General features: G+C 43.8%; 1 protein-coding gene across 2 annotated transcripts in view; it reads right to left on the minus strand.

The window, feature by feature from the left end:
• The window catches only part of CSF3R (colony stimulating factor 3 receptor), a 202,822-nt gene that overhangs the window by 115,883 nt on the left and 61,931 nt on the right, over positions 1-25,008 (minus strand). For both annotated transcript variants that reach the window (XM_078681208.1, XM_078681207.1), the window contains exons 3-5: positions 10,887-11,183; positions 3,203-3,326; positions 1,241-1,428 (exon numbers count right to left, since the gene is read on the minus strand). In XM_078681208.1, the coding sequence (XP_078537334.1) occupies positions 1,241-1,428; positions 3,203-3,326; positions 10,887-11,183 (609 nt within the window). The remainder of the gene's footprint in view (positions 1-1,240; positions 1,429-3,202; positions 3,327-10,886; positions 11,184-25,008) is intronic.

The following is a 25,008-nucleotide window of genomic DNA, read 5'->3' on the forward strand; positions in this document are numbered from 1 at the left end:
AAATGAATGAACAAATTGAGGAGTAACACACTTGTATATTATTGTGACACCAATGAGGTATCCGCACTAATGGAAAGCTATAAGAAGGCAGAGGGACTAGATATCTGCGGTAAAAAGACATTTTGTGATGTCTTTACAAAATGATTGATGTTTAGTGATGGAACTTAGAGTTAAACAGCTTTACTCTACTATTTTAATTATTCATCACTTTACAGAAGACTTACTCTTAAATATTTCTCAAATGTCTGAATTCAGTTTGTGTAACTGCTGAATTTTTTATTTAATTTTTTATTTCAAAGCATACTCTTTTTTCTTGTGTTCTAATAAAGTAGCATGTGTGAAAATTAAAAAAGTAAATAGTTCTATTGTAATTGTATATGATTCGGTACACCAGTAAAACCATATTAAAACAGCTGAACCTCTATAGAGCGCCCAAGAGGCTTCAAAGACAAAACAAGTTTTTGGATGCACTATTAGAGGGAAAGTGTATGGGGGAAGAGGTAATGACACTAAGGGGCATATTAACAAGGGCTATATCTCTGCTTTTTTGGCTTAAAAAGCCAAAAAAGCGGAGATAAAACTTTTGCCCCACTTACAAGAGGTGCTAACATGCATAATCACATGTTAGCACCCCTTTTCCCGACGCCTCCCTTTGCATCTCTAATGAGATGCAAAGTGAGCGTCACCGGGTGTACCCCAATGGACTACCTTGTAAAATATCACTGATGTTCACATCGTGATATTTACAGGCAGCCCACAGGAGTCTAGCACTAGTTAGATTTTGGCGAAAACAGCAGTTTTCGCCAAAATCTAACTTCTGCTAAAATCCTGACTTAGCTATCCCTAACATAGGGGATTGATTATGCTGATACGACCACAGGGTCGTATCAGCAAGGTTATCGCCGTGCTTCAGGGAACATCGCTGGAAAACCAGTGATGTTCCCTGCAAAACAGCGATTTCCCCGCTATCGCTGGAATTTTAATCACCCTGGGGAAACGCGTCGTTAATAACGCGCTATCAGGGCAATAAATTCCAGCGACGGACGGCGATAAATAAAAAAGCGCTAGGCTCGCTTTGCGTTATTTATTGCCGCCCCTTGATAATATGCCCCTAGGTCGTAATGCTGACGCGGGGAAGAAAGTGACCTTCTCAGGAATCCTCTGAGATGGAGAAATGATGATTGACCCTTCTCATCTTTCCTAGGTCAGCCATTGAGGCTGTACTCCATCGTCCACCTACCTACTTCCATGGGGTCCAAGCACAGGTGTTCTGATTCTGCCCTGCCCAAGGCATTCTTGGCTGTCACCCACATGTCCACCTTTTGGTAGAGGTTGAGGAATTCTCGAGGGATGGTGCAGGAACTCTGCCCTTTCTTTGGAATGCAGTCTTCTTTCTTCTCCTGGAGAAGCCCACATCGTCCTCTGTTTCTGGAATATATGGTACAGCAGATTCAAGATTGACCCCCATAGAATTGTAAAATTCATAATTGTTAAAAAAAAGTGACATATGGTGTTTGCAAAGTAAGATTCTGAAGTATGTTTGTCAAGAGGCAGTCTTGCCAATATGGGAAGTGGGGGTTCCCGCGAGGCTGGTTGCCTCTGAGGCACTGGTGGAACTGTGCAGAGTCAATGACATGTCAAGTGCTAACCCAGCTGAGGAAGCCTTTCATGATCTCTGGCATGTTGGGATATGTGCTCATATTCATGTACATCAGTCGCCCTCTGTGCTTTCCTGTAGAATTCTACGCTATGTACAAAGTGTATAATACATATTTCTTGTTTCTTATCTAAACGTGTGAAAGGAATGTTCGAGGTATAAATGCCAGAGGTTTAGATATATCATCCGTGAGAGTATATTGCAGTTGATACAGCTCGTCTCACTGATGGAGTCATTCAGTCACTATGGGTATCGCAGAAGTGCAGTGTCCTAAGCACCATTAAATATTAGATGTTATTTTCCAGAGGATCTCTAATTACCTTACAACTGCAACGAATATATAATGATTTTCGGTTGGTCGCAATTATAGCATGAAATAAAGGAATGAGAATGTAAGTAGTACTAAGTATTCCTTAAAACATTACATGTTCTTGTTCTACACACACAAGGAAGTTCCGTTGAGTACCCTTACAATTGTAAACACATTGATTTACCATTACTGTAAGTGAGGTAGCCTGACTGAGGGGCGCACAACAGGGGATAGACACATACATTTCTTTATTATCTCCTGTTAAGACAGAATGGAATGAGTATCATCACACCCTTATGCCTCAATGAAACATATGGCTTATCCAATAGACTACACATACCTCCATTAGCCAACATCTCCTAGATAAAATCACACATCTCACTAGACTCCACCTACTGCAAGGAAACAACCGCACTGCCTCTAGACCACTCCTACTGCTAATAAACTGTGCATAATAACACGTAACAACATAAAATGTTGCGGGATCACAGCTAGTTGTCCATATCTCTAAATTCTACATAATACCACTAGTCACTAGGTCACATTTTATGAATTAATTTACATCTCACTTGCTAGACACATTTGTTCCTTCTACAACACACTGTCTGCCAGTAGCCCATCACCGCTGCAACTAAACAGAACACAATTTCACTGGATCAGACCGCTTGCCACTAAATTATTCGTCCACTCATTAGACAATTCCTACTGCCACTGGATCGTAAGTTCTTTCCAATAACTATAATCTCCTGCCTAAAAGTCACACTTCACTCCACTGGGCCAGTCTGCCTTCTAGATAAACAATAAATTACAAGATCACCTTCCTTGAGACTAGATCCCTTCTCTTACCACTAGACTACTCCTTTCCCTAGTGGGACACAATGCTACCTTCTCTTAGACCACAACTCGTCCCACTCAGGGCTTCGGACCCCATACCTGCTGATGCCAGCGTACATGTAGAGGCAGCCGACCCCAACTCCTACAGCTATGCCTTATTTGCTACCACTGGATCACAGCTCCTACCTCCAAATCACTCCCAAATAGGATCCTACTACATCTTTGAAAATCTTCCTGCTCGGCTCTGCTTCAGAGCTACTGATAACACAGAATAAAATGGTAATTCCATTGGATGGGAAACAAATATTGCAAAGCTAAAGGTTGTGTGGTATGATCAGTCTCCGGTAAAGTAAAATTACCCCTTTACATATTACATGAGGTCACAAGGATGCAACACTGACCGAAATCTTTCCAGGGTGATGCTCGTGTCAATGTAGGTCTCTCGTCCTGGATCCCAGGTGCATGTCAAACTGTCCTCAGTAACATTCATGATGCAAACTAAATCTCTTGGTTTAGATGGGGCATCTAAACACAAAGAAGGAAACATTGAACATTTATTTTTTTATAAATGCACTCATTTATTTGAATTTTATATTGCATTCATGTTAAGAGCAACTGGGTGTCCGTTCACGCTACAAAAACATTCAATTCATGATATAACAAGCATTTACAATGCAATGGTCTCGGCATTATTAAAGGTAGAGCTATTGGCATTGCTTATGACTTTTTTTATTATAAATAAATTGCATTGTCATTTACATTGCCAATAGCACAATCAGGGGGGCAGAGGCAAGAAAAATGGCACAATTAGGGGAGCAGAGGCTAGAAAAATGGTACAATCAGGGGAGCAGAGGCAAGAAAAACTAGTGCAATCAGGGGGCAGAAGGCAAGAAAAAACGGCACAAACAGGGTGGCAGAGGAAAGAAAAACGGTGGCAGAGGTAAGAAAAAATGCACAAACAGGGTGGCAGAGGCAGAGGCAAGAAAAACGACACAAACAGGGTGGCAGAGGCAAAAAAAAGGCACAAACAGGGTGGCAGAGGCAAGAAAAACGTGCAAATGCAGGTAATGCATGGGCCTGGAGTGTCTATGTTAGGTGACTGGTCCTAATGAGAGACGCACAGACACCTTCGGCTATAACATTCCCATTAAATAAAACCAAATAGCAGACATGTCCTTCACACCCAGACACGCCTCTGCAACCCCACTGCGCAAAAGTACATCATCTGCTGCTGCAACTTCGTACCTGGACATACACCCTCCTCAACACTGGAGTTGAACACCAATCACGGCAGTGGCCTGCAGCACCATCAAAAAGCATTTGCAATGCAATAGGTCTCGCATTAATTACGTTTGAGCTATTGGCATTGCTAAATATTGCAACACCAATTGCCACACCAATTGCCACAAAAGTCTATAAATTATAGGCCAAAAAAATGTATATTTATTTTTGTAGCAATGGTGGCATGCTGCGCTTTAGATGAATATGTTTAAAAGTAAAGTGCGCCATACTGCGATTGCTACAATAGTTAATTGTGGATGCGTTAACAATTGATGTGTGCACTGATGGCTGGTGGGGTGTGTGCCTGTAGAAATTGTGCACTGATGACTGGTGGTGTGTGTGCCTGGTGGAAGCATGCACTGACGGCTGGTGGTGTGTGTGCCTGGTGAAAGCATGTACTGACGGCTGGTGGTGTGTGCCTGGTGAAAGTGTGCACTGAAGGCTGGTGGTGTGTGTGCCTGGTGAAAGCGTGCACTGACATCTGGTGGTGTGTGCCTGGTGGAAGTGTGCACTGACATCTGGTGGTGTGTGCCTGGTGGAAGCGTGCACTGACGTCTGGTGGTGTGTGCCTAGTGGAAGCGTGCACGGACGGCTGGTGGTGTTTGTGCCTGGTGAAAGTGTGCACTGAAAGTGTGGTTGTGTGTGTGGTTGAATGTGTGTGTGTGTGGTTGTATGTGTGTGTGTGTGGTTGTGTGTGTGGTTGTGTGAGTGGTCGGGTGTGGTTGTGTGTGGTTATATCACAGCATAACCATTAAACCTGGACGTTTTAACTCATAAGAAGTTCATACAAAGTGATGATAGGGCCTTTTCCTGGCTTCACAAACACTGCCTCCAGCACGTGTCACAGAGCTGCCTCGGTGCGGTATCCTCGGTGCAAAACCTATTAGCAGTTTGCAGGACGCCCTGATTTTATCTATACTACTATTATAAAGAGAGAACTTTGAACCTTTGAGGCAGATAAACTCAGGAACCAAGGCACCAATCCAAACACCCGATACATCGTTGTAATTGTCAGGGTCTGCAGATGGACATAGGCTATATAAAAAAATAAAATATACGTTCTTTAAAATATTTACGATTAAAAAAAAAGTAGTCCCTTGGAAGTAGCGCCGGCCGCGACGTGCGTGCTGACATCAGGAGCGCGGGGAGGAGCGGCGTACAGGAGCGCGAGGAGGAGCGGCGGACATGAGAGCGGGGAGGAGAGGCGGACAGGCGGGGAGGAGCGGCGGCTGAGGTAGGTGAAGCGGCCCGTGTGCGGCTCATTGGGGGCCTTGAAAGTGGCGTGTGCGCTCCGGTGGACCCACGGACAACGTCGGGGCGGGCGGGGGCCCTGAAGCCTGAGACAACGTCGGGGCGGGCGAGGGCACAGAAGCCTGATTGCTCCTGGACAACGTCGGGACGGGCTGCTAGCTTCTTATAAAATGCCAAGAATATTTTAGAAATCCAAACTTCTGTTCACTAGCTCAGGGAAGGATAATAAAACATGCATTTACATTGCGGCCAGCCTGCATGTAATCTTCGGCTGCTCTCTAGGTAAACTAACACCACGCTCGCACTATAGACACTGGATTGCGCGCACTGAAAGAACAAGCACTGGCAAAATCAGCAAGTTAAGTGGGTGCCTGCTAAAATATGGCACCCGTGTTAATAATGCTGAAAGTTTAGCTCGGCGCCCGGGGGCAGGACAGCAATGAGAAAGCTGCTTGATGCGTGGCCAAAAAAAAAAAAAGTAACACAGTACGGATTAAAGAAAATTTGCAAAAAGAAATCGAAAAATAGATAAAAGGAGGGAAAATCAAACAGCATGAAAGATAGAAGGGCCGGGAGAGGCACAACAAGCTGCAAGTCTACAAACATCCCCTAATAACATGAGATGCTCCATATTTGGGATGCTCGAATCGATCCTGCATGCCATATGTTTTCTTGGAATTACACCATCAAATGCATTGACAAAAGGAGGAGAAAGGAGGGATGAAAAAGAAACTACAAGAGAGAGATAAAGGAGCAGGGAGTGGCCGGTGGTGGAATAAAGAGGAATTGGGTGGAATCAAGACTATGTGGGCACGGTATTCGCTACCACAACTTTCGATAATGCCAGACACAGGCCTTTGATCAAATCTTTGGGCCCTGGCACGTATTGCTTTACAAATTTAGCACTGGTTGGATAATACCATAAAATGATAGCAATGTATCTGAAGTAAGCCTATCAATCAGCAGTGTTAATTGGTTATCATTTTCTGAGTGACAGAGATATGGAGATTTGCACGGCAGGACAAGCCATTCTACCACTCTGGCATTTCCCAGGAGGCTGCCTCACCTTTAATTTTTTTAAACAGCAACAATCAATTTGATGGTAACCAGAAACCTTTTGGAATATGTCCAGGATGGTATACAACCTTTACCACGCAACTTTTACCACGACCTACCATTACCACGCAACTTTTACAACGCAGGACCCTTTACCACGCATACCATTACAACGCTGGTATTTACAACGCAGGTACTTTTACAACGCATACAATTACAACGTAAGTATTGGTAAGTATATAATTTTATTTAAAATATTTTAGGTTTGGGTTTTGGGTAAATGGGTATTTTTAGGGTTCAGGGTCAGTTTTCAGTTTTTGGGTAAAGGGGTATTTTTAGGGTTCAGGGTCAGTTTTCAGTATTTGGGTAAAGGGGTATTTTTAGGGTTCAGGGTCAGTTTTCAGTTTTTGGGTAAAGGGGTATTTTTAGGGTTCAGGGTCAGTTTTCAGTTTTTGGGTAAAGGGGTATTTTTAGGGTTCAGGGTCAGTTTTCAGTTTTTGGGTACAGGGGTATTTTTAGGGTTCAGGGTCAGTTTTCAGTTTTTGGGTACAGGGGTATTTTTAGGGTTCAGGGTCAGTTTTCAGTTTTTGGGGTACAGGGGTATTTTTAGGGTTCATGGTCAGTTTTCAGTTTTTGGGGTACAGGGGTATTTTTAGGGTTCAGGGCTGGGTTTGGGTTTTGGGGTTCAGGGGTATTTTTAGGTTTTAGGGCTGGGTTTGGGTTTTGGGATACAGGGGTATTTTTAACATATATATTTAAAAATTAATAATTAAATATTAACATAAATAATTAAAATATTAAATATTAAAATAATAATTTATTAATGTAAAAAAATATTATTAATAATTATTTTACCATATTATTTACTTACCTATACTTACGTTGTAATGGTATGCGTTGTAATAGTACCTGCGTTGTAAATACCAGCGTTGTAATGGTATGCGTGGTAAAGGGTCCTGCGTTGTAAAAAATGCGTGGTAATGGTCTGCGTGGTAAAAGTCCGCGTTGTAACGTCATATATCCGTCCAGGATTGTTTAGCACTCTGTACAATCAACTTTTGATCCAATTCGGTTAAGAACAATTTTTTTGTTGAAAACAGCCACTAATGCAGGCTGAGGAGAGTTGATTAAGTGGCAAGAGCGGCATTCCAAAACTGCACGCACATCGCATATCTCTAGTGACTGTGATTAAAGGGAAATATGATTGGAAAAGAGTCTAATAGTTTGTACCTAGAAGTAACAATCAGAAAATAATGTGGAATTGCTGGCCCCTGACAGCTCAAACAGGGAATCCTTCTGAAAGTGAGGATTCTCAATGAAAGGAAAGTTACTCAGAGGAAGTTGGCACCCAACGAGGACTACTGTATCTATGTGGCAGCTTTTTTCAAGCTTGAGTGAGAGTCAGGATGACAATACATATGTATGTTGAAATCGACCGCTGTGCTGCGATAGGAGGGGGCTCCACAGGCAACTATTGGGGCGCACCTACAGAATTTTGTGTGAGCTCTAGTGCTGAAGTAGTTTGTGGGCCAGCTCAGAATTTGGGTGGGTGACCTGGCCGATGTGGGTGCCATCAAAGGAAATGAGGATTCTGGTCGGCATTGATGTGAATTATTGAGCTGTATTCGGTGCTAGAAATGGGGAAGGGTGAGGCAGACGATTTGGACAGAAGTGCATTTGTAGAGCTGCGTGAGTCCTTGCACTGGAACAGAGGGGTACAATGGAGGTCACAGCTGGAGTGTAAAGTTAGAGGCTTGCAGAGGGGGGAGATGCAGTGACCGAGCTCTGTGCGAACTACCAGTACTAGAGTAACATAGGGCAGATTGTGGTTGGGGTGCAGTTTCGAGGCAGATTGGGGTAGCTGTACTCGAATAGTGTTGAGGGGGGAAGCAGTCGAATTTCGGGTTGCACTGCTATATTGAACTAGCATGGGTGGTGTCAGAAAGGCATGGTTCGCTTTAGCTGAGCAGTGTGTGTGTGTCCCAGTGGGGATCAAACGCGGTGACACAGGTAAGGACTGAGGTGTATTGGCTGAGCTGTGTGTGACCTCATCACTGCTGCAGCATTGTCTAAGGCGTGAAAGCGATGCCGTGCATTAGGCGAGTTGTGTCGCGGTGATGCAAGCAAGGCTTGTTATGCCTTACCCGAGCTGTGCGTGGCCCCGGTACTTCTGGCGCACAGGGCCAGATTGAGCCGCATTCTTCGCGGTGCCAGTTCTGCGTGGCACTCGGTGCCAGTTCTGCGTGGCACTCGGTGCAGCAGCTCAGGGTTGAGGTGGATTGGCAGAGCTGCGTGGGCATTTCAGAAGCCCTGTGCTCCTCTGCTGACCCAAAGTGCTCGAGCGCCGGTCTCTCCTGTACGTGCAACGGACACGCGCGCGAGTGCCGGTCTCCTCCTGCACGCGCTACAGACACGCACGTGCAGCGGCTCGTGCAGGCCTCCGAGGGGGTGCGTCATTCTTCTCCAGCGCGGAGCCCGCAGACTTCCCTCACTCGAAACGCTCAGCACAAAGCCGAGCCGCGGGGTCTGAGCCGGTTCATTATCAGCCACAGTCGGGTCCTGTTGATACTCGGATAATTGCTTCGGCTCCAGCAAACATTAAAATCACCACGGAAACACGGGGGACAGTGTTTATTACTTCCGCCCTCTGCCCTCAGCGCTCCCTCGCAGTGAGACACGAAATCTTCAAACGTCAACCTCTGCTTAAGGTAAGAAGGCGATCTGGGGCATGAGGAGGGTTGGACAGAGGCTTTCAAGCGGTGGGAGGGAGGGTGGCGGCATATTTCATTAACGTGCAGGGTCGGCAGGTGTTTTCAAGACATAAATGTATTATGCAGTGGCTACAGTACTCGTGCTGGGAGTGGCAACAGTGGGAAACGGTACATTCGGCCCACTGCTTATTCTTGGCAGTGGGTGTGCTACTCAGGACCTGTAGTGTGTGCATTGGCTGAGGGACAGGAGATGTGCGCGCGCGCGTGCGCGTCCACGGTCCTGAATCGCCGCTCGTGCCCCGGTCTGTCTCCGTTGAAAGCGAACTCGGCGACAATAGGTCTCGATGCCGAGACCTAAAAATGACAAAACAACTTAACTAAACTGACAAAAAAAATATACATCAGACTCATGTTTCAAGACACATTGTGGCATATATCTATATCTACAAAACAAAAGACAAAGAACTACAGCACTAAATTATTTATTTAGGGGTAGAATTCCATACAAGAAATTAGCTGGATTGTTTTTGAAAATGCAAAGCCCGATTCACAAAAATAGTATAAAACTGGAGTTAAAGATTTCCTTTTCTGCTCAACGTATACTTTTTGGGAACATTTCTAAGGATGCATCTGGAAAACAGCACCAGTCGCAAATTTCCATGCATACTCTGAGAAAGTGTAGTGGATTCCTTTTTTGCTACCAGCATTTTTATTTGAACAATATGGAATAAATGCATGTCACAATATCAAGTGACAAAATATTGTCCTGCCATAATATAGTCTGTCACTATAGAGCAAAGATAAAATATGATGAAAATGAATCTATCAGAAAAATGGATGACACTTTTCTCTATGTCACTGAAGACATTCATACACTGCTTTGCATAACAAACGCTCACATTTAAGAGTAACAGGCATAAAAAATAAGTTGATTTCAGGAAATAGCTTCTGAATGCGTATGCTTACTTAGTTATGCTTAATGTCTTATTTTATATGATTGATCAATTGTTTTCTCTTATAATGCCAGAATGAGATTGTTTGAATAGATACCATATACACCACATAGTATACTTTGCAAATAACATTTTAGGGAAAATATGACAATTACCGTTAATTACTATTAGAAGTAGAGAAAGCGATTACAGATGAGATATGCAGACAGACATTATCAAATTCTCTCTAAAAGTAAAAAAAATATTATTTTTCCCAATAATGGGGCATTGCTATTTTTAACTGATTTATTCTGCATGTTGAATAAGTTGTAATATTATTATTATTATTAACTATAATAATAATAATAGAAAATATAGACGTGTACAATATTGGTTTGCATTATCTCAATTACTATTCATTTTATGTCCCTATGAGTTCCTCTCTTGAATATATTACATACCACTTCCAAATTAATTTAATAGATGGCAGCCTAGTGTGTATTTGTAAAGTCGTTTTCTAAATACACTAGCATAATTATTAAAATATTAAACAGTCCATTGTTAGAATTTAATGTTCCCAGCCTCTATACTGTGTTAATATTGTTGGTGGATTACAAAACAGATAGTCAGATGAATGTGCCATATGGAAACATAGGATGCTTGAAAACGAGCTGTGGAGACTCAGTGATTGCCAAAGACAGTTTCGACCATAGAAAGAAAAAAACACAAAGCAAAGAACTGACTGGCAGATGGATTTACCGAAAGGGCCATTCCAATAATGGTGTAAACAAGCCATAAGGCAACACAGGAAATCATAGCATGGTTATTCATTAAGATCCAGTGTGGATACTTACAGCCTGCTTGGATCTCTTCTCTGCCCACCAGCTGATGGGTTCCATTCTGAGCGACATAGCAGGAAAGTATTCCCTTGGGCCTTTCAAAGCCCTCGATGGTCACATTGGATTGTGTCCCCCATGTGCCCCCTTGTTGAGTGTCGGGAATGGGATGACCATCGAGTGTCCACAGAAGACGGACAATGCCCTCCTGTATTGCACTGCAGTTCTCATGATGGACGATGCAGCTTGCTGTGATCAAGGATCCAAATTGAACGACTGGTGATTCTACGGCTACATGACCACAAGCCTGGATGCCTGAAAGAGTAAAAGGGACATTATTTGAGTTTTTGTGAACACTTCCTTCTTGTGTTGAGATCCCATGCTGAACTTTTTGGAAGTCTGGGAAATGGTAGCTATCTTCTTCTGCTTTGACGCTTCTGTGTGATTGTTGTTATGTTATGTTATAAAGGTATTTATATATCGTGCACTGCTACTCAAGAGTGTCCTGGCGCGTGGAGAAAACAGTAACATGGGAGGCAGTAAGGGCTAAATAGACTGTTTAAACAGATGAGTTTTTAGCCTTTTTTTGAAAGTGGACAGTTCCTTGATATGCCGAAGATCGTCGGGGAGCGCATTCCAAAGAGTGGCAGCCTTGACCGTAAAGGACTGCCCCCCCAGACGAGCTCTCCGAAATCTGGGGATCACCAGCCCTCTTTGCATAGCTGACCGCAGGGGACGACTGGGGGTGTAGAAGGAGAGCCTGGAACTGATATAGGCAGGGCCCAAACCATGAAGTGCCTTATGTGTCATGGTTAGTGCTTTAAAATGCACACGCTGGGCAACAGGTAACCAGTGCAGGTTGCTCAGCTGCTTGCGAACGCTAAGGCATCTAGGGATGTTTAATAAAAGCCTGACTGCCGCGTTCTGGATGACCTGTAATTTTCCCAGACGGTACCCTGGAATGCCGAGATAAAGAGCGTTGGCAAAATCCAGGCGTGCCAGTATAAGTGCCCTGGCCACAGTCTCCCTAGCAGCACGGGGAAGCAGGGGAAAGAATCTTCTCAGGGCTTTAAGTGTGCCAAAGCACACCCCTGACAGACGCATGATTTGTTCATGGAAGCCTAAGTCGCGCCCAAACCAAAATCCCAGGTTTTTTGCCACACCGCAATCTCCTGAGGGACACGGAAATCCAGGAGGCCAGAGAGACTCTCTAAAAGCAGGGGGGAAATGGCCCTAGAGGAGCACCTCCGATTTCTCTTCATTACATTTCAGGCTAGCCACGAAAATACCGCTGAAAGGCATCGATGGGCCACCTCCGTCTGCAGATCATCACCCTTCCATGTGAAGAAAAGCTGGGTGTCATCGGCGTAGGCCATAATTTTGGCACCCAGCTTCTCTGCCAGACAGATCAGGGGAGTAAGGTAGACATTGAACAAAAGGGGGCTCAATGTAGACCCTTGAGGAACACCGGTGGCTACCATACTGTCTGATGAAGAGAAGGGGGGCATCCACACCTGTTGGGAGCGGTTGTCCAAAAAGGATCTAACCCATTCCCAGGCCGTGCCAGTAGTACCGATGTCAGACAGGCGGGAGAGGAGCTGGAGGTGGGGTACCGTATCGAAGCACGGCACTACATTAGAGCTAGATATTGAGAACTGAGAACCTTGTCATCACCGCATTATGCACAATGCACAAAACTGAATAGTTACAAGTGAATACCCACTTATTATTTCATAAACGGAGGTAGTCAACTAAAAAGCAGCGATAGATGGTAACTGGTCAAACTGTTCAGTAGCCTCATTCACAGCTGTGTCTCAATTTTGAAGATGTGCTGAACTGGCATTGTGTTTTTGTGTACGGGGTAATACTGCGCAACATCATTTGGAACCCATGGCCACGTGGGCTAAGGGTACCAAAATGATTCCAACCTACATTGGGAACAAAGAATGTTACATCCAAATGAAATTAATAAATATTCCTCCCCTTTCTTCTAATTTAGGGGAGACATCTAAATAGGAGGAACGGCAGCTTGTTTATGTATCTAACATATATAGCCAATATTCTCAAGTCCATATACCACAACTGGAACCAGACAAAGGGGCCGATTATGATGGCGGACGGACCTGAGTCCGTCCGCCACCATAGAGTAGGGGGGAACGTCCGCATGGGCAGCGGCGTTCCCCCCGTGAAGATTAGGATGTGACCGCCAGGGTGGCGGTCACATCCTCTATCCTTAACATTGCGGCGGGTGCAGCTTCAAGCTGCACCCGCCGCAATGTTAAAAATGCATACTTTGCATTTGTATGCAGAAAGCGGCAGGCACCGCACGGTGCCTGCCGATCTCTGCATACAGATGCAGGGGGGTACCATAGGTACCCCCCATGTGCACCCCCCACACCCCCTTCACCTAGGGGGCCCGCAACGGGCCCCCGCAGTGAAGTACCACATACTTTTCCACAGCGGAAAATCCGCAGCGGAAAAGCATCTTTTCAGGCATTTCCTAATATGGTGGACGGTGTCTGAGAGACACCGCCACCATATTAGAGCTTTTCCGCCGCGGGACCGCGGCGGAAAAGCTGCGTACGGACTTCCCGACCCCCCTGCCATCCTAATCTGGCGGGGGGTCTTGTGAATCACTGCAGCGGTGAATCCGCATCCTCGGGGCCGGCGGTGGCTTCCGCCGGCCCCGAGGATGCGGATTCACCGCAATCATAATAGGCCCCAAAGTTTTTTGCAAGTGGTTAACAGGAACTTTCACAAAAGATGGTCTATTAGGGTAGATATGTTTCTAGAGCGTGAAAATAACTGGTCAGCAGCTGGCTGAGAAATTGTCGGAGTTATCTATTGAATGAAAATGCATAAGAAAACTTGTTGCTGATTCATACTGGGGCCAGGAGTTCTGGGAAGACATAGCACAAAGAGGAATGGAGGCTTTGGGAAAACAGTTGCCAGCATATTCCAGTAGCCGGTATTTGAATGTGGGATCTCTAGACTCACTGTTTTATTTGTAAAACACATTATTACCGTGTCTCAAAGTTTAGTGCAGAAGTCTTCCTCCGGGGCTTTCTGAATATCGGGGTGCTGAATACCAAGGCTTTGCAGTCCGAATTCCACCTCATGCCTCATTCATCAGCCACCAGACACTTCCTGTACATTTATTTCACCCTTTCAGGTTCCTTTTCCATCTCTGCTGTCTTCCTTTGAAAATGTTTTTCCACCTGTCTCTTCCTCCTTCTATCTCCTTTTTGTGTCTTTAGTACTGGGTTAAAGTATGATGAGGAAAATAAGTGTCAGTCCCCAAAAAAGAGTTCCAGTGGGCCCCACCTGCACACACCAGCTCAAATTGATATTGGTCAGAATCATTTGGCCACACAATGGGGTTTGTTGTGAGTCTGTGGATTGCGGAAACTATATATACAGGTGTTGTCCCACCCTTTTCCAAAATGAGATCAAAATCTGATTACGAAATACACACTGAGTTTTACATGTGTAAATCTGTCTGGGAATGTCATAATTGATGCCTGATAAAGTGTACAAGGTTCTAAACATCAATAATGCATGTAAAACCTTCAAAATAATTCACACTTGGATACTTTATGCAAATTCATATAATGTTAGGTTATGTCATGTTATGTTATGTTCTGCTATGCTATGCTATATTATGTTCAGGTATTTGTAGAACACAAGATTACCAAAAAATGGTACCGGTTAATCTAAATGGATCAGACATCCAAGGGAACCATGAAAATGGGGTGAGGCAGAAGAGTGATCAAGGGCATGCATTGCACATCTTGTAATACTTCCCCAGATGCCTGCAACATTTTTTGCAGTATCTAACTTACTCTTAAACGAATCAGGAATAAAACGTGGGGTGAACTCCAGCTCTCAAATATAATACCATTGCCTTAATCAGACGGTATATGTGCAATGCATGGTGACAGAGATACCCATATATCCGTATTATATGTTGATTATGGAAATGCCCACAGCAATGTGTGCATTTCCATAATGTGAAATGTATGCCTCTGCAAATGTTAATATCTGAATCAGTAACGATCTGTTCCATGATCAGGCATAATTTGCACAGTGAGTAATGAAAACAGCTTTTAACACCCTGATATCATTGACAATCAGAGTCTAATCCAATCCATCTCTGCAAATCCACACAGAAAACCAAGGCTCAATCATAGAGCGGTAAACTCCTTGATGCGAAGACAGTAAAGAAGGACATATCAGCTTTTCGCTCTGTTACAATGTCAGGTGAAACACATCTCCCTCACTCCCACTAGTGCTTCCTGCCTGTGCCTTTCACTGGCTTAGTCTCCATATGACTCCAACTCCACCTGTTCTTGCACATTTCCTGTGATTTGGTTACAGCCCTCAGTAGGTCTACTCTATACTAGCAACGGGCGAACACCGGCAGCTACCCGATCAAACCAATATCCCTTATCCCTTCCTGCCTCCACCCTCCACCCTGCCTCTTTCCTATTCGCAGCTTGATTTTTGCATGGATCACAGTGGATAACCAACAACAACCTGTGGCCATCGGGCTGCTATGCTTATAAAATAAAGTACCTGCCCCGAATCTGATAAAAGAAAATTCAAGACTTTAAAATAAAGACTACTCAAATCTCACCCAGAACCCTGTTTTCAGACCCCTACTCATCTGTGAATAAAGGAGCTATAATAAGTGACCTTGGGCCAGATGTAGGTCGCCCAACACCGGTTGGTAACGGCCGAAGATACCGAATTTCGGCCGTTACCGACCGTTATTTGGCTTTTGAGATGTAGGTGGCATGATTCCTGGATTCGGTATTTTACTGAATCAGTAATTTAAGGAATCGGTAAATTACCGAATTCTTAACATACCGATTCGGTAAATTACCGAATCCATAATGTAGGGAGCACTCAAGTTAGTGCATTCCTGAGTTAAGGATTCGTTATTTACCACCAACTACAAGTTGGTGGTAAATATCGAAAACCTTAGAAAAAGCAATTATTTTGCTTTTACAACATTGCGATGTGGCAGACATACATGCTGTATGTGTGCCACATGTGCACCCATGCACTATTCAGTGGTGCAACAGGTTGTCAATGTGACTCCCTGTTATCCTTGAAAATGTTCCCCCTATTACCGATTCGGTATTTAACAAATCGGTAATACTGAATGGCTTCCCATTCATTCCTATGGGCCTCCAGGCCCATAGGAATGAATAGGATTTACCGAATCGGTAAATACCGATTCTTAATTATCGAATCCTACCGATTTGGTAAAATTTACCGAATAATTATCTACATCCCATTCACCTATTCTTAAATACCGAATTGGTAAAATTCGGTATTTAAGAATAGGTAAATTGAGATTACCTACATATGGCCCCTTATCTTTTATTTGAATAGACTAGCACAATGGAGGAAAGCCTGTTCTCATTGCTCTTTGGCTCTACATCCAGTAAAACGCCTCATGGTCTGAGACAATCGGTAGCCCCCTCTTCGGCTTTCAGAGCAGAAGTCACCATCACCACTTACAACACTGGGACTATCCTCATCCAATCATCAGATCACAACCTAGAAAACTTTGAGTCAATTTTCCCTCTCAATAAGAAAGCTGCAATGAATATCAAAGCCACCAATGCTCTAGACTTTCCTAACTGAGTGCAACACTACCTAACCACCATAGCCTGACGGTTCTGAGCCCTCCTCAATCAATTGCCACTTTAGACTGCAGTCTCACCCCACGCCCAGAGCAATTACTTCAGAACTACATAGCCATGCTACTCACACCCTCAACATGACTATACCTCTGACCCACCACATGCCTTGGCCATTCTCACTTCCAAATGCAGATCCCCTAAAAACACCCAGTGACATATCCCTAGCACTCCCACGCAATCATCTCTTGGGTTTTTCACCCCTACCCTCGTACCTACCTCCAAGTCCAAACCCATCCTCAACTCCTCTGGCTCTCTCAGGCTATCAGCACTCCAACTCCACAGACATCATCACCCCCCTGCCTCCTTGACACCTGCTTCAAGATCAAACAATCCACTCCCACACCTCATTAAAATACAGACTGGATGAAATCACAAACCTACAAGAACTGAAAGCAGACTTGCAAAGACATTTCGCATCACAACGGAGATAACCAATAATCAGTCGCCTAATAGGAACCCGAGGATGAATACTTTCATTCGTGACCAACCCTCCAACCACCTCACCATTTCTCCAACACACCTCCCAACCAACCAACCTTTTTCGTTGCCCATGCACCTGAGTTGGAGAAAATTAAACTACTCCAATGTTCTTATGCGGCCAATTATACAGAAAGTCCCTCTATTTGACAAAGATATCCACTCCCTTTTCCTATCATAAAGCTCTTCACACCCTGATATCATTGGCAATCAGGGTCTAATCCAATCCATCTCTGTGAATGCACCAAGGCTCAATCATAGAGTGGTGAACAAGCACAACCTTAAGCGAGTTACCCTCACACAGACTACCTCAGCGAATTCTAGACCTCATCTGAAATGCATGTTACTCAATTGCTGATCAGCAGCAAGACTTCCGGTGGATATTGCTGACCTTATCCTCGCACATTACCTTACTTCCCAATCCTGACTGAAATTTGGCTAAATGATTCACCTGCTCCTATCTTGACATACTAGTCCGTCCTAACCATGGCATCACTAGACTGGATAGACCTGGATAGATCAGGTTGAGGCATTGCCTGCATACTCCGTAACAGCCTGTAAGTTCATTATTCTCAATCCCCAGTTTTATCCACATGCAAAAACTAATGCCTTGATATCGCTTGCAACAGGCCACTATGTAAACTACACACGATCGACCACCCTTCAGGGGATAATATTACTTTCATAGAACAAATTATGGAAATCGTCGCAACAAACATGGGACAACATTGCACTCAAATCTTCCTCAGAGACTTCAACCTCCACTGGAATGATTTGAATGGCCCTGCAGTTAACATCTTTAAACCCTTTCTTGCTGACCTCAACCTGACCCAAATCTGCAACAGAACCACTCACCACAAGGGAGTAACCTTAGATCTTATCATTGCGAAGGCCAACTCCATTCAACTTAAATCTATCCTCTCCTGTGACTGGACTGACCACCACCACATCGCATTTCTTATCATTGAAGCTGTGAGAACAAACACAGCTCAACTAACGAAAGCCAAACTCTGGGATAGGAGCATATCAAACATCTACTTCAATGAATTGAAATTTCTCAGTAATATAATCCTGCATCCTCCCGGAGACAAGTCAGATGTTCATGATCTTACAAACCACTACAGTTGTTCCATGGAGATTATTCTAGACTCAATCACACCATTACAGCTAAAAAGAGTGTCTACCAAAGACTCCAAACGATGGTACAATGGTAGCCTCAATACAGAAAGATGTAACCTTAGACTAGCTGAACGACAGTGGAGATCATCACCACCCCTTGAACAGCTCGAGCATTTGAGGAACAGATACTACAAAATAATTAGACATTTGAAAGCAAATTTCTTCAGAAACCAACTGATTCAAGCTAGAAACAGACCTAAAAATCGATTTGATCTCATTAAACTACAATCAAATGGCCTACCCAAACCTCCCATAGCTGGATCCAGTCCGCTACCAAACTGCGAGGAATTTGTCTCCTTCTTTCTTGAGCAGACAGAAAACATGAAAAATAATTTGCCGATGGCTTTGGAGCATTATCCTCTCGTACCTCATGACAGCCTCTTCTCTCCCTGGCCTGCAGTCCCCTCATGTCCACCTTGGCATATCCACAAAAATAATGCCTCATGGAATTCTTTCAAACCCTTTGATGAAAAAGCTATTCTCAAAATTCTAGCAGCTCTGAAACCATCAAGCCACTTCAATGACCCTGTGATAGAGCAAGATTTCGCATCGCGACTTGCTCGAGTCAAGAACCTCAAATCTGTTATAATCCGATAATACCATTTGTATGTTTACTAATTTCCCTTATTTTGATATGTGTGTATATTAGTGACGCTTGCCTATGTGTTTTATTAATACGAATAACCCTTGTATAATAATATGGCCGCTGTTTTGAATTTTGCTTCTGCGCATGCGTTAGACATACTCACCTGATGAGACGTAATTGCAATTCTGGAGGGAAAGGGTACGCATGCGTAATAGCCATAAGATGGCAGCTTCTGTATTAACGTGGTGAAGCTCGTGCAGTTACTCTCGTGTTATTGTGTGTTGCTCTAATCTATAACTGCATAGTATATTTTTAAAAATGATAAACCTGAAGTACAAAATCATGATATGTAGTACATTCATTTATTTCTATGTTTTAATTTGTTTTCGCTTACTTTTTATGTATCCACGGCATGGAGGGGTGATGGGTGCTTGGGAGTCCATTTTTGAGTGCAGTACTGCGCAGGACCAGAAGTGGCGAAGTGGCATTGACACAGCGCCAAGAGAAAGTCGCTGCCAAGACGTGCCTGGGAAGATGCACCTTCACCCAGCCAGCGAAACTGAAATGTGTTACATTATTAACAATGTATTTCTTTCCATTGTATTCTGTGCGACTTCTCATGGGAACCCCAATCTTGCTAGGCGGTACCCTAGAATGTAAATTAGGCCTTAGAAAAGTCTGTTCTGATTGGTGTGTTAACCCATCCTACCTTAGGACCAATCGAAATTGGGGATTCTGACACTTTGCAACATTGGGGGGTGGTACACTGACCCGAAAACAGTATAACTAGCCTAGGTTCACCTAGGGAATTTGTCCGACTTGTCTGAATAGCTGACTTGTCACTGACCCAACGCACTCAATAGGTGACTGAATACAGAGCGCTGCGGAGCACTCTGTCCGAATTTGACCATAGACTCTAAGGTTTTACTAAACCTTAAGTGCTGGCGGAGCACTTTGCTGGGGAGTTCGCTAACCCAATCGGGGTTCTGACTGATAGCTGCAGAGAGGGTGGAGCGCAGGCGTTGCTTCCGAACTGCGGGTGCTGGTCGTATCCTGGTGGTCCTGTCCTGATCCTAATCTGGGTTTCCTGTCCGGTCCTGGGGTGTCCAGTGTGCACCTGCTGTCCCGTTGATGACTGTCCTTCCTGGGGGTATTTCCTGTCCTTAACTGACCCGTGGCCAGGGTTGGTTTTCACACCAGTCTAGGTAAATATCTTGCTGAAACTCTAAAACTGCACCTTTCTAATTTTCTGTCTTTGCTTCAATAAAGACATACCTTTGCATACGTTAATTTTCCATGTTTCTCGCAATCTACTATATGAAAAGTCATTGCATTTTTATTTTTCATAGCATGTTCCTATGTTACCCTTCCTTTTAGTACAAACTCTCCATACTATGAATTATAGATGTGGTTTATAATTTTCTCCTGCAAACTGACCTGAAGTAAATGTTGCTATAATTTGGCATACTCCATTCTTTCCCCTGCCTATAGGTGTATAGAATGTATCTAAATTCTCTCTCTAACCCTGAAGTATTTTCCCAGTAATAAATTTCTAGTACGTACATAAAATTGCCTTTTATAGGTACCCATTCTCGAATTTCATTTCTGAAATCTGCTTAGCATATGTTTTGTTCTCACCATTTTAGAAACCTCAAATGATTGCCCTTATATTTTTTCTTTATGGTTATGTGATTTTCGTTATCTTGATCATTGACTGCCTTTTTACTGTAAAGCTCATGATTTCCGAAACTGATTTCTAGATAAAATTCTTAAAACTTCGCAGTTGTCCGTGGTCATTTTATAAATATCAAAGTTATTTAAAGTTGGGTTTATATTTTTCCTGCCTTTCCTTTTACAGCTAGCTCCCTGACCCATCGTGGTCATAGGTACCCGTAACGGTGGATGGTAGGTCGGGTACACTAGAAACAATCGAAAGGACTCATGGTTATTGGTAGTAGATTTTAAGGTCATCTGATCAATGTATATGATGAATTAAAGTATATGGGCCCGAAACCTAAGTGGTGAAATTATTGGTCGGGTGACCTACGATCTCTATCAGTAATTTACTGGTAGCAGAGGATGGTTAGGGAATAGCTAAAGGTTAAGTAGGACTAGTTAAAATAGCTAAGTTGGATGCTGCTAAGTAACGAACCTTAGTGCTGCTACGAGGGTAGGCAGTTCAGGTGATTTGATCACTCACTTGGAATGTTTGCTTTGAAATATTATGAAATGTTTTACATTTGTTATTCTTGTTATTATATTGATATATGTACTAATCCAGTCGTTCGTAAAACGTCTTCTATGTTGTCGGAAATCCCCGGGGAATTGAATAGCGAGTGGTGAAGAGAATCCACTTGCTTTGAGGTCACTGGCCCAAGGAAAGTTGGTGCGGGTTAGGCAGAACTGGAAGCACTAACTAGGGTTTTCTGAATGTATGATTGAATAAATGTTAGCAACGAGGTTCATTGGCAAAATTCCTATTGTGGCATAACCTAGTGAGGGTCACACCGGAAAAGTAGCAGGTTCATCGGAGCTTGGGTGAAAGCAAAGGGGCTCGCTGGTGAAACTTTAGACTTGGATATATCCCGGAAAAGTGGATGAGTCTCGGGAAGTAGCAGGTTCTCCAATGCTTGTGTGAAGGATAGGCAGAAGAGATCTATCCGTAGTGTGTGAAAAGTAAATGGAAGTAGTTTACTTGCAGTGAAACAAAATTCTTTCCTGTCTAGAAACTTGAGTACAGTGGCGAATGTGTATTCGTTGTAAAATAACCGAGCACTAGCACTTTAGAAAGAAAGAAAGTTTCCGTTACCTTGTAAAGAGGGAGTCAGGCGCGAAGCTGCTCTGACGTCACTCGGTGCCGCGCTGGGATTGGTAGACGCAGCGGGCGTGTAGCGGAGCTGGAATTGTAAAGGAGGGGTGAGTGCCGAAGCGTGAGAACTGTCTCGCGAAAAGGCCGCGCACCCATTGGTCGAAATTATTTGAAACCGTGCATTTCATTGGTTGCACGAAAATAAAAGACGCACTTGGATTAGAAGTGATTTGTAAACAGAGTCACTCGTAGAAATCGTATGTGGCATTCGTATAGACCGCATACCAGACCTGATCCTCGGTGTATGGGGTTTGAGAAAGATCAGTGGAAAGGACATAACACCAGCATTATGTACGGAAACAAGAGAAAATTGTCCCTTGTAAACAAAGTAAAGAATTATTTCAAAAAGGACGAGCCGATTAAAACTAGAGAAGGTGTTGTCATACCGCCACCCAACACTCCCGCATCTTTCATGATGTTCGATAAAGGGTACAACACATGTGTATGGTTGGAAAATTGGGCGGAATACACAAAAGATGACGGAGTATTGGCTTTTCCGTTAGAAGGAACATTTAACAGCAGGATTTTATTCAATTTGAGAACCCGAATGAACGATTTACATCCCAGACCTAGATTAACGCAGTACGAAGCCCTAGAAGAATGGGAGATTGAGGCTTTTGAAAGGGATAAGCCCCGAATGGATAAAGGGTTAACTAAATTTTATCCAAAGTTAAAGCAGGAAGCCCGAGCCAAAAAGATGAAACAGTGGAGACAAAATATGATTGTAGAAGGACTGTTTCCAATGATGCCAGTGGGTGGCCCTCCTACAGGGGAGAAAAAGACAGAGAAGAGTAAACATTGGGTGCCCATTGGGGAGTCGGATGATGAATTATTAGACGATATGTTTATAAGAAGTCCACCTCCTTATAATGAAGGACACCGACCTTGCAGTGAAGGGGATAATTCTCGAAGACTTCATCTCCAGGATGAGGCCAGATCTGCCAGTGTAGGAGGGGGTTGCCTCATACCTCCCTATACCGAGAGTTTAGGTCCCGTAGATACAAGAGATATTTATCCAAGAATACCAGCTAGTGGGGATGCAAGATACTCCTGTGAAAGAGACTTTTTCTCTAGACCTCCCTACGAAGGTGAGGCAAGACCATCAGGTTCAGGAAGGCCGTTCTTACAGCCTCTATATGACAAGGAACCAAGATCCCTAGGTACAGGAAGTTTGTTCCCAAGACCTAATTATGGTGAAGGACCAAGTGAGACACATCCCACTGCCCCGAGTTATGCTCCCACTCTGACCCCGCAGGTGTCACATGACAAATCCTTAGAGAAATTATTGGAAGAAAAGGAGCGGGAGGTTCTAGCAAAACAGAGAGCTGAGATAATTCAGAGAATCTCCCAGTTAAATACCAGTCCTGAAGCCTTGACAATCCCAGTAACTATCGGACCGGTGGTTCCGTTGTATGGGGATCGGCAAGAGAGTCCAAAACCTCCAGTCATTACCCCGGTCATAGCACAGCCAAGACCAGAACCCTTAATTGTAGATGACCAGACAAGTGAATGTGAGTCTGAGGTCTCACTACTGGATCTGCCCATTAGAAATACAGGGAAAAGGATACAGAAAAGACATAATCCTTTCAACACGAGGGAGATTCAAATGGAATCGACTTCGGGTACTAAGAGTGTCACGCCGGTGACTCCTGAAGAAATTGAAAGATGGAGTCAAGAATTAGAAAAACAAACTCCGCAGACGAAACCCTTAGATCTCTACAAATTGAGAGTAGAAATAGAAGAATTAATGGCAGGAAATGTTGGATTAGACAGATTAAATACCTACTCTGAGGAAGAACTGTTGTTTATTTGCAAAAGTCTTACCCGCAATGCCCGAGTACTACATGAAAAATTGACAGACACTGCTGCTAGCATGGGAATAGATATTTCTAAATCGAAACCCTTGCAGAAACGGTACAGAGCAGATTTTTCAGACAAAGATTTGGAAAGCCTGAATGTGTCAGGGAAAAAGGCACAGGTCAAGGAACTATTGACAGTGTTGCAGAAATGGGAAGATGTAGAAAGATGGAAAGCCAGGTGGGACAAAAAGAAAGATGAGGCTAGATCCAAACAGGCGACCCCAGAATTCGTTCTAAAAGAAGCTGACAAACCAGAACAGTTATACCCTATGCGTGAAGTGCCAGGTGGAAAGTACGTGCACGTTCCGTGTTCCAGACAGGATATTGTGTCCTTTACCAATGATTTCCCGAAATTACGAGAGAAGCCTGTGGATTGGTACAGGCAGGTGGAAAGATTTGTAAAGGTGCAGAAATGCTTATGGAAGGACCTGGATGGGTTCTTCGATATTGTGGTCCCTGTGGATTTATGGACCGAGTGTAAGATCGCCATAGGTTGGCCTAGTGAGGAATACCCGAGGGACCATGTCACAGGCGCACCCTCTAATGAAGTGATGAAAAAATATGACCAGGTAATATTACACCTGAAGGGAAAAGTGCCTGCAAAGGAAACTGATTGGACCAAGATAGATAGAACCACGCAGGAAAGGGACGAGACTGTACACTCCTTTTATGAAAGACTGTTGCAGGTGTTTAAAACATACAGTGGCATAGATAACATCGAGATGAAGGACATGACCCATTTTATTTACAGGTTTGTAAACGGTTTAAGACCCGAAATTTGTCAGTGGATAAAAGATAATAAAATTTGTTGGCAATCCAAGAAAATGGATGAGGTCCTACGGTACGCAAAGTACTGTGAGGACGAAATGGCAGAAAAGCGAAAGGCTTTGAAGGAGAAAGTCATGTGGGCACAGGTAAAATTAGCTGAGCAGCAAGAAAAGCAATTGAATAAGTTAAATAAGACTACTCAGAACCAAGGCCCTGGGGGTGGGGGAAAGCCCCGAGCAAAGATGAGCAGAGAGGAAGCTAAAAAGAAATTTCCCTGCCACCAGTGTGGAGAAATTGGACATTGGCGAGACGAGTGTCCGTATTTACAGCATGATAATACCCAAAACCCTGATTTAATTCCACAGACGCAGAATGAAAAACCAAGAAAGACCCAGCAGCAGGTAAAATTGCCCCGAGCGCCAAAACCTAATTTTAAGGGAAAATCACCGCAGGGTGACGACGTAGAGATCTGGGGAGGCAATGAGAACAGAAATGCAGCAACTTCGCAGTATTTGTTAAATGACACCTTTTTCTTTGACGACCAGTACTGACGGGGCCTGAGAGGGGAGGACAAGGAGTGTGTACTTGGTGCCTCCTTGCCGGTAGACCAGTCAGGGCCATACATTTAAGGAAAGGTTGATGGAAATGATGTCACCTTTCTGTTGGACACTGGTGCTACCCGTTCTAC

The sequence above is a fragment of the Lissotriton helveticus genome, chromosome 3_1 (genome assembly GCF_964261635.1).
Source record: "Lissotriton helveticus chromosome 3_1, aLisHel1.1, whole genome shotgun sequence".
In the NCBI taxonomy this organism is placed as follows: domain Eukaryota; kingdom Metazoa; phylum Chordata; class Amphibia; order Caudata; family Salamandridae; genus Lissotriton; species Lissotriton helveticus.